This window comes from Oncorhynchus mykiss, chromosome 22 (assembly GCF_057628025.1).
Source record: "Oncorhynchus mykiss isolate SJ-2025 chromosome 22, ASM5762802v1, whole genome shotgun sequence".
Taxonomy (NCBI): Eukaryota; Metazoa; Chordata; class Actinopteri; order Salmoniformes; family Salmonidae; genus Oncorhynchus; species Oncorhynchus mykiss.
Window position 1 is genome coordinate 6,028,774 of NC_143043.1, and position 10,814 is coordinate 6,039,587.

The 10,814-nt window shown below is 42.0% G+C and overlaps 1 protein-coding gene across 1 annotated transcript in view; it reads right to left on the minus strand.

Moving 5' to 3' along the window:
* fgf14 (fibroblast growth factor 14) overlaps positions 1 to 9,547 on the minus strand; it is a 321,509-nt gene extending 311,962 nt beyond the window's left edge. The window contains exon 1 of the mRNA XM_021578637.3: positions 8,653 to 9,547. Within this exon, the coding sequence (XP_021434312.2) occupies positions 8,653 to 8,902 (250 nt within the window). The 5' untranslated portion in view covers positions 8,903 to 9,547. The remainder of the gene's footprint in view (positions 1 to 8,652) is intronic.
* Positions 9,548 to 10,814: the final 1,267 nt, after the last annotated feature.

Here is a 10,814-nt window from a genome sequence, read left to right on the forward strand (position 1 = left end):
GAATTACAGGAAATTTAATATAAAACAGCACATTATCCTCTCCGCCCCAGGGCAAAATGAGTAGAATTACAGGAAATTTGATATAAAACAGCACATTTTCTTCTCCGCCCCAGGGCAAAATGAGTAGAATTACAGGAAATTTGCTCTAAAACAGCACATTTGCCTCTCTGCCCCAGGGCAAAATGAGTAGAATTACAGGAAATTTGCTCTAAAACAGCACATTTGCCTCTCCGCCCCAGGGCAAAATGAGTAGAATTACAGGAAATTTTATATAAAACAGCACATTTTCTTCTCCGCCCCAGGGCAAAATGAGTAGAATTACAGGAAATTTGATATAAAACAGCAAATTTTCTTCTCCGCCCCAGGGCAAAATGAGTAGAATTACAGGAAATTTGCTCTAAAACAGCACATTTGCCTCTCCGCCCCAGGGCAAAATGAGTAGAATTACAGGAAATTTGCTCTATAACAGCACATTTGCCTCTCCGCCCCAGGGCAAAATGAGTAGAATTACAGGAAATTTGCTCTAAAACAGCACATTTGCCTCTCCGCCCCAGGGCAAAATGAGTAGAATTACAGGAAATTTGATATAAAACAGCACATTTTCTTCTCCGCCCCAGGCCAAAATGAGTAGAATTACAGGAAATTTGCTCTAAAACAGCACATTTGCCTCTCCGCCCCAGGGCAAAATGAGTAGAATTACAGGAAATTTGCTCTAAAACAGCACATTTGCCTCTCCGCCCCAGGCCAAAATGAGTAGATTTGCAGCAAACTTCCTTTAAAACTGCATGGCCAGATGGGGACAACCATGATCCCCCCCCAAGCCTCTGTAACATACCATAGAGCTGAGCATTACCTCACAATGCACCACAAACAGTAGCCTACAGGTACACTCTAGCCTAGCGATGGTAGCTGTACGGACATGGCAAAACGTGCAGAATAGCACAAAAGTAACTATTTGTGGCCCCCACCCCCATGAAAGTTGACCATCCCTGGTCTCTACCAACTAGAGAACCACCTCGACTTTCTCTGATTGAAGTCCAATAACAGTACAGTTCATCAGGTAATAATATGGTTATTAATTATTTTAATTTGTTCGTTTAGTTTTGTTGCTCGCTGAGATTGTATGGTCAGGTATATGAAATAAAAGCTCTTTATTTTGGACCAGTGACTCTACTCCTGAGTCTCTCCTAGCTCTGGTCCAGGCACATCTCAACCTACAGCAGAACGTATTAAAATATCATTCAGTACACCGACACAAAAACCCCTGCTATTTCTAAAGGCTGTTCAAGGTCCTATCATTTCAGACATCTTCACTCGCTACTTTCTGGCATGTATAACTGAATCCAGGTTCTCTCTCTATACATAAAAACAATGCATTTACACAACAGTCAATGAACCCAAGCAATTCTAGTAAGCAAGTGATGTCTACATTCAATCCAAAACCTAGCTGTCAGTCGATTGATACTGAATACTCATTGTCCATATAATATTACTAAGTATGATAGCTCTACGCGTGTGTGTATGTGGGTGTGTCTGCGTGTGTGCATGTGAGTACAGAAAATGCAGAATGGATTATACAAGTCACCTCTTGGACTTGGCAATATGTGTTTTCTAAATACCACCATTAAGTTAAAGTAAGGGGTCTCTAAAAGGTAGATTGCCAGCTGCCTGTAGCTCGCGGGCTGTCAATGAGTAGATTGTACATAACAAGGGAACTCAGTAGGGTTCTCAACTTACTGTTACAAGTTAGAATAGTACATTACACAAGGTTTAATTTAAAAAATCTGTACTCTTGTACAGTCAGTCACTGATAGTCACTTAGTCACTATCTAAAGTTAGTAGTCAAGGTCGAGTTACCGGTCCGGGGGCCCCCATTGATTTTGTTCGTATGTCTCACTAAGATATCATATTAAACTGTAAACAGTTCTCTCTACCCCAGGGCAAAATGTGTAGAATTACAGGAAATTTGCTGTAAAACAGCAAATTTTCCTCCTCTCCGCCCCAGGGAAAAATTAGTAGAATTGCCGCAAACTTGCTTTAAAACTGCAACATTTTCTCTATGCTCCATGGCAAAACGTGTAGAATAGCACGAAATTAACTCTTAAATGTTTCTCCCCACTGTCAAGAGGGAGGCTGCTAAAATGTTTTGCTCGCAATGTGGCGTAGGGGGGTAATTACAATTTTTTTTGTGGCTCCCACCCCCATCAAAGTTGCCTATCCCTGGTCTCTACCAACTACAGAACCATTTTCCTCATACCTTATTGACTTTCTCCGGTTGAAAAACTTTTGTTGCTCGCTGAGATTGTATGATTAGGTATGAAATAAAGCTCTTTATTTTGGACCAGCGACTCTCCTCCTGAGTCTCTCCTAGCTCTGGTCTATGGCTGTGGCCTTCGACTCAATGGTGTCCTCTCTGGCATGGCCAGATGGGGACAACCATGATCCCCCCCCAAGCCTCTGTAACATACCATAGAGCTGAGCATTACCTCACAATGCACCACAAACAGTAGCCTACAGGTACACTCCAGCCTATGCACCATGCGGGGAATTTGAGTAAGCAGCCGAGCGATGGTAGCTGTACGGACAGCAAAGAGGTGTGAGTGAGTGAGTGGAGTGAGTGAGTGGAGTGAGTGAGTGGAGTGAGTGAGTGGAGTGAGTGAGTGAGTGAGTGAGTGAGTGAGTGGAGTGAGTGAGTGGAGTGAGTGAGTGGAGTGAGTGAGTGGAGTGAGTGAGTGGAGTGAGTGAGTGAGTGGAGTGAGTGAGTGAGTGGAGTGAGTGGAGTGAGTGAGTGGAAGAGAGATGGTTCCATCTACACTGTAAAACAGATGTTTCTAACTGTGCTGACAAATGTTGTTGGAAATCTCATTGATACTACAGGGACCGCTGTGCGTCTTGCTGCCTTTTTAAGTCTTGCGCTATGTAGGCTAGGGAATAGGGTACCATTTGGGACGAAGAGGGTCTCTCAGTCTTCACTGCTGTTTTTGGGGCTGTAATTACTTTGGGAAACTTATCCCAAACCTCATGATTTGCTACCTCTTACTGTGAGATGATGGGTTCATTCAACGTATCCTGTTCCCCTGTATGGATCTTATAGCGGTGTATATGTCAGGGAGATATATATACACACACACACACACACACACACACACACACACACACAGAGAAAGAGCTTTGAGTCACTGACACTAATTACAATGGCAAAAAAGTACTAAGGCAAAATTCTGACTATTCCCAAGTGTCCTCAAAGTTTCACTGTGACATGACGTAAAAGTTGTGGTCAGTAATTAAATCTTAACTGGTAGAACAGCTGCAGGGGGAGTCCAATGTTCACTGATTACACCACACTATTTCATTACTTGATTGAATTAAAGAATCATGATGTGCCCACCAAGAGTGACTTAACCCCCTCTCTAATGACATCAGACTGAGCATGTGTATCAGAGAGCAGCAATGCCCGTTCTACCAGACCACTAATCTGAAGGGCTAACTACAGGGGTCATCATAGTCACTGAAGTGTGACAAGGAATGTGACAAAATCCTTCCGTCAATACCATCACATGCCTTCAGTGATATCTACAAGAACATCTGGAATCAGTCTGTTTGGAGTTAGAGTTTCCGTCTTTGACTTTACTAACTTAATTTGCATAATTCTTGTCTTCGACAAGAATTCTGCTCTTTAATTGCCTATACTCTAAGACAAACCGGCACTCCTGGAATAGCTTTACACACATCCCTCTCTTCTGTATACATCTAAACACCGGTCTTTACTGAGCTTTCCATGTACCCGAAGCCAGGAAGTGTTTTGTGTTGTTTGTTTAGCTTGGAGAGAAAGTCACGACTACCGGTACTTCATCAGTCTGAGGTAAAGTCTTACCTTCTGTCTTGAATGTAGTCAAAATATAAAGGTTTTCGATGCAAAGGTTGGTCAACATACACAGATTGGCTCAAAATATTTATTTACGGCTTCATTGGAAGAAGCTGCAGGTGAGAAGATAATGTGTCACTACCCTGTGGTAACCTCAAGTGTGTTGTTATAGCAACACTCACAACCATTCAGCACCATGGACAGTGCCACGACCATCATTAACAAGTGACGGTGGATGCTGATTCAGAACCATGGACTGCACTGCGGTCAGCACTAACTAGCAACGGTTGGGTGTAGATTCAGCACCGCGACCAGCACTAACTAGTAGCAGTTTGACGCATATTCAACACCACAGTTGTGGATAGTGCCACAAACCACTGGAAGATTGCGCACACCTGTGTTGTATCTATGGTGGAAGGCCCTATTCAGTGACTTTGCCAAACTCCCTATTACTCCCATACCCTTATCCCGTAAACCTCATCATGTGAAGTTAAGGTAATTGAAAAAAAATACTGTTTGACTTTGGTATCAAAGAGTTAGCCTGGGGTATGGGCTAATGAACTATGGGTTGTGTACTGGGCCCTACTTTGGTCTTCCCTCTTGCTAAGTTCAGGATTTGAGGACATTAAGCTGATCTTAGATCTGTGTGGCCTGGGGTATGGGTTGAACAGACAGAAGGCAGGCAGCACTGTCACAGCTCATCACTTTTACAGTGGGTAGGGTTGCTAAAATAACAATGGAGGGCCACTGTTTATGCTGCCTTGAGGGAAATGCAATATGTTTGCGTTTCTTTCAATTCATGTCAATCATATGTGAGAAGTGAGACGAGCCAGTGATACTGTTGAAGTGATGCCGACAGTTGCAGTTTCACTGCTCTCAACATCTCAGATATGGAAAAGGAAACTCTTTCTACTGTTTATTAATGTCAAATTATTTATTTTGATTGATAAGTTAGAGTACTCTGTAAAGTTACTGTGTTCGTATATTGAATCTGGCATGCACGAACTTCACAGAATACGAATAAGGTGCACCAACTAAGTAATTCAAATAGTCACGCTATATTCTACAGTCATGCCACGGGACAGAAGGCTTGTGTCCCTCAGAGAAACTGTACAGAGTCATTTTTTGTTCCCCGGCAAAGTGGGTTTGCTCTCACAAAACCAATCAGCTTTCCTTCATCCCCAGCTAAAGTCAAAATCTGTGTTAACCTCACACCTACAGTACAGAATACGCAAACATACATCAATGCCAACAGAGCAATTTTGCCCCTGCCAGGCAAATATTAGGCAACAAGGCTATCTGCAAATGCCATCTGCTGGAATTGAAGGCTCCTTTAGAAACTTCACTTTAAACATCTAGTCCATATAATGCATAGTGTGTGTGTGTGTGTATGAGTGAGAGAGAAAGAGAAAATAGATGGATCTATCTGCTATGCTGACAAATGCTGGAAATCTCATCGTGTGTCTTGCTGCCCCCTGAGATATGTCATGTAAAAAATAAAAGTATGTAGACAAGGGCATTGGGTGCCATTTTGGACGGAGGGGGTCTCTCTGTCTTCAATACTGCTTCTGGGGCCGTAATTACTTTGAGAAACTTATCCAAAACCTCATGATTTGCTACCTCTAACTGTGAGATGATGAATTCATTCAACTCATCCTGTTTGCCTGTATGGATCTTATAGCAGCTGATGTGAGCCCCTCTCATCCCAGTCTGCATCCTCAATTTAGTCTGACTGTGAGAAAAAAGGACTGATGCTTCAATGTTTACGTTTCAGATAGGTTCCATGGATATGTTTTGGGGGTCAACACAGGTCTATAGCCTAGGCTTGCTTTGCTCTTTTTACTCTGGGGTCCAAAACATCAGTGTCTTTCAATTATCTAAAAAGACATTCACAGACCCAAACAGCTGTCTTTAAACAGGATTAAAATAGCTTACAGATGACCTGCTCCATATTTCAGTCCTCTGGATATAGAATAGGCTCCTGCTATTTACACAGCGACACCAGTAGCCCATACTGTACGCACCTCATCCACAGTGTACGGGTAATGCCATAAATACACAAGATAAATGTACAGTACCAGTCAAGTTTAGACACACCTACTCATTCAAGGGTTTTTATTTATTTTTACTATTTTCTACATTGTAAAATAACAGTGAAGACATCAAATGAAATAACACATATGGAATCATGTAGTAACCAAAAAAGTATTTTATATTTGAGATTCTTCAAAGTAGCCACCCTTTGCCTCTGACTGCTTTGCACACTCTTGGCATTCTCTCAACCAGCTTCACCTGGAATGCTTTTCCAACAGTCTTGAAGGAGTTCCCACATATGCTGAGCACTTGCTAGCTGCTTTACCTTCCCTCTGCGGTCCAATTCATCCCAAACCATCTCAATTGGGTTGAGGTCGGGTGATTGTGGAGGCCAGGTCATCTGATGCAGCATTCCATCACTCTCCTTCTTGGTCAAATAGCCCTTACACTGACTGGAAGTGTGTTGTGGGCCATTGTCTTGTTGAAAAACAAGTGATAGTCCCACTAAGCGCAAACCAGATGGGATGGCGTTTCACTGCAGAATGCTGTAGTAGCCATGCTGGTTAAGTGTGCCTTAACAGGCAGTGTCACCAGCAAAGCACCCCCACCCCATCACGCCGCCTCCTTCATGCTTCACGGAGGAAACCACACATGCGTAGATCATCCGTTTTACCTACACTGTCTCACAAAAACAAAAATCTCAAATTTGGACTCATCAGACCAAATGACAGATTTCCACCAGTCTAATGTCCATTGCTCATGTTTCTTGGCCCAAGCAAGTCTCTTCTTATTATTGGTGTCCTTTAGTAGTGTTTTCTTTGCAGCAATTTGCGGCAGAGGTAACTCTGGGTCTTCCTTTCCTGTGGCGGTCCACATGAGAGCCTGTTTCATTGTAGCGATTGATGGTTTTTTGCGACTGCACTTGAAGAAGCATTCCAGTTGACTACCTCTTGAAGCTAGTTGAGAGAATGCCAAGAGTGTGCAAAGCTGTCATCAAGGTAAAGGGCGGCTACTTTGAAGAATCTGTAACACTTTTTTGGTTACTACATGATTACATATGTGTCATTTCATAGTTTTGATGTATTCACTATTATTCTACAATGTAGAAAATAGTACAAATAAAGAAAAACCATTGAATGAGTAGGTGTGTCCAAACTTTTGACTGGTACTGTATATCCGTTTTAATGAGAGCCACGTGACAGGACAATGGCTAAACTGCAGACGACGTGTAGCTGTGATTGATCGGCTGTATGTGCCGATTTGGTTATCCTCCCCAGAGTGGCATTTCTTAAAGTTTGTGTTTTTTCTGCAGCTCGTTCAATAGCCTACATTTAAAATATTCTAGCTATTCTTTTCATCTACAAAAAGTGATAGTTGTCTTTATTGACTTCATTATCAGACATGATGTGAATTTGACTATTAAGTGGGACTATATAATGTTCGTCGTTATTGTTGCAGTGTCGTCAGCAAGGCAAAATAGCTTCATTATGATGATCGACTATGCTGCGGTAGCCTACCAATGTCGAGGAAAGAAAAATAAACAGTGCTGTCATGTCAACTTAAGACACAAGGTTAAACCTACAACGTAGGCTGTCTGTACAATAGTCTTTCCTTGGTAACAGCATGTTGGAGAAAAAAACAGTTGCCCAGTGGCAAAAAAAAAATCGCAGGTGCATTGAGAAATATCGCACTGGGAACAGACGTAAGTTCAATGTATTTTTATTTCATTTATTTTTTTACATTTGGTTGTGTTGTCAACTCACCTGAATTCATGGTGAAACCATCAAAGCAAAATCACCATGACATTGGATTTAGGTTCAAAGTAAAAAATAAAAAAGTTAATTTTACATGTGTGACTTTTTACTAATCCAATCAGTTTTCTACGTTGATTCAACGTCATCACATTGAATTTTGTGGTTGAAATTAACTGGAAACTACATTGATTCAATCAGTTTTTGCCTAGTGGGATCACTTTTATGCACTGCCGTCAATAGCCAGGCAGTGGTGTATTGGGGGTATAAGTATCACTATTATGATGGGATACTTCACACCAATGTGATGAGAACTGAAATCAAATGGAGATTGCTGTGAAGTCTTTTTTCATTGAGAAAATATCGCATTAGCCCATGCACGCACCGCTGTTCGTCTTTTATCCAACAATGCATTCCATTCAACCAAAGAAGGCATGTGATAATGCATCGCTAATAAATATTGCAACATGTATCGTTATGTATGTGTGGATACTGAGACAAACATAGGCTGTCTGGCTCATCCATCAAGCTCGCTGAAACATAGCGAATAGCCTATTAAATCGAGAAGCAAGTGTTGCGGTGGAAATGCTGCTGCAGCAACCCGACAAAATAAAACCTGGTTAAAAGAGAGACCGGTAGACAGACGGCTCAGTGAGCAACCTTATTAGTATGTGATCCCAATGTCCATCCAAGGTGCTAAAATATAATGTATCTGGGCGCTATTTAAAAAGTTAGGAGATCATGCTTCGGGGTTGCTGGGGGCTTTTTCCTGTGTGTGCCGGTCTGTGCACTACGCGTCCCCATGCCAGGGCTCGCCGACAGGCTACAGCGGCTCTACAGGATAAGTTATCCCCCTCCCCTCTCCACTGCATCCACTCGCTGCACAAATAATCATTGCAGATCTATCACCCCTTAGAACCAACAAACGTGGGCTATAACACACACACAGTGCAGTTCACCACCGGAAAAAAAGCAATGAACATCCAATGGCAAAGTGCTTACCTTCTGGGTTCTTGTTTTTCTTAAGACTCTTGCCACAAAGACACTGCAGCATATGCGTTCCTTTGCTGAAAATGTTCCAAAGAAACCACATTGATTTGGGCGAAGAGCAATCCAGTGGCTTAAACACCCAGATATAGATGAGATCCTTGCGGTTGCATAATAACACAATTGTTTCAGTTCTCCGGGACAGGGCTACCAATTGTATCATAGAAAAATAGTAAATATCCAGGTCGCATAAATGCGTTTTCATTCACCTGATGAAAATATTTATATATCTGTCAGACTTCGCAATAAAGGTGTTTTTTTCTTCTTCTGGCGAATAAAGGATGCCACCTCGGAGAGTCGGTAATAGAAAATATACTCTATAAATTGCATGTGTCGCACCGGGAGGAGACGTGCTGCCCTTAAACAAACAGAACTAACGTGAAAACAGTGAAACACGGCAGCTTTCCGAGGAGAAAACCATGCCTATTAGTTAATCACTCTGATGAGAGGAAGAAGGATCTGTACAGCATCAAAAGCCAGGGAAGGATGCATCCTATGCACACGCACAGACAGCAACGATAGCCCCAATAAAACAAGACATTGCCAAATCAAGCCACTTCACTTGGTGGTGTTTCTTCTTCAAAAACCAACTGTTTGCCGAAGTCAAATTCCCACAACCCCAGTTTTCATATCTTTTGTTTTGCTCTCACTGCAACGGTAAAGCCAGGTTTGTTTCCTTTTGAAGGCTCTGGTCTGTCCTGATGCTTTTGGGTGGTTTGTGTTTCTTATCTGAAGGGTGGTTCTCTCGGTTGTTTCACAAATGCACCACTGACATCTACTCCAAAAGTACGGTGCGCCTGGGGAAATATTTGCATGTATTTCGCTTCGCCTTGGATCTCTGGTTGGAAATAAACAGGGAGGAGGGGTTGCATTTGAAACATTGGCTTTCCATTACGTAGACACGTGGTTTCGGCGCCGTGATATCACGGGCGCTTTCAGGAATTATGCGAGGAGACAGAATTGTCTCTATGAATGATGGTATGTCAGTGACTTTTCAGGAGTTTTCTGCATTGAGTTTGGACTAATTTATCGGCTAATGGCTGCATCGCAACAGTGCTACTAGACTATAGCTACTCATAGCATATCAAATATATAACATCATGCCTAATTCATATTCTACTCTGAAGCGTCGGGTTTATTAATTAAACGGTCCCGGATTGTAGCCTATGTGACAGGTGTTCCGGGAAGAAGTCACAGGTGCTGGTAGTCGTACTCACCCGTGATAGGCTGTCGGGGATGCTTGCGTGTTGCGCGGTGACAGGTAGTGTTCTAAGCAGAAGTGAACTACAGTATCAGCTATAACAGCTGATGTCAACATAACGACAGGTGACATGCAAAACAATGGACTCAGTGTAATAGCTTGGTTGAGGTGAGTTGCCCCCTTAATGTAAAGTGTCTGGAAAACTGCTATGAATAGGCTAAACAACAAAAGGATACTATCATTGTCTTTTAATGAAAAAAAACAGAGGTGTGTTGCAGATCAGGCTATGTCAGTAAATAGATGACAAGATGTTGCCAGTAGTTTGCTGACAAATGAGAGTGCCTAATAATATTGTGTGAAAATAATATGGGCGTTGATAACGTTGTGATAACTATGAATAAACTAAGAGATACAAATGCCATAATAAAAATACATCTATGACCATTTAACGTAAACTCGCCCCATTCCGTACAAATGTGCGCAACCGCAACATTCAAACAAGGCTACAAAGAAAACTAATGGGATTGTAGCGACTGTGTTGACGTCAAAATCGGGGGTGTGAACTAGGTTTCTATTCAAGCGTTGATAGACATGGTAATGGCTCTATAGTATTGAAGAAAAGTGGAAAAAAACTGACCCTCCGTTACATCTTGATGTGTTATGTCGTAAGGTACAGCACGCATAAAGCAACTATTTCTGTCTTACAATCTCTCTCCACCAGGTGTAGCTTTTCTCTCATCATTTAAAAACAAGAAATGGACAGTGATGGGGGATACCTAGTCATTTTTTGCGTTGTCACTGCAAACGCCAAAATAAAACTGTTTACTTCTGAAGATCAGTTTAGCACCGCCCTAAAAACCCAATTCAAATTCGACACAAACCTTCAAATAGGTGTGTAATGACACATTATATAAAC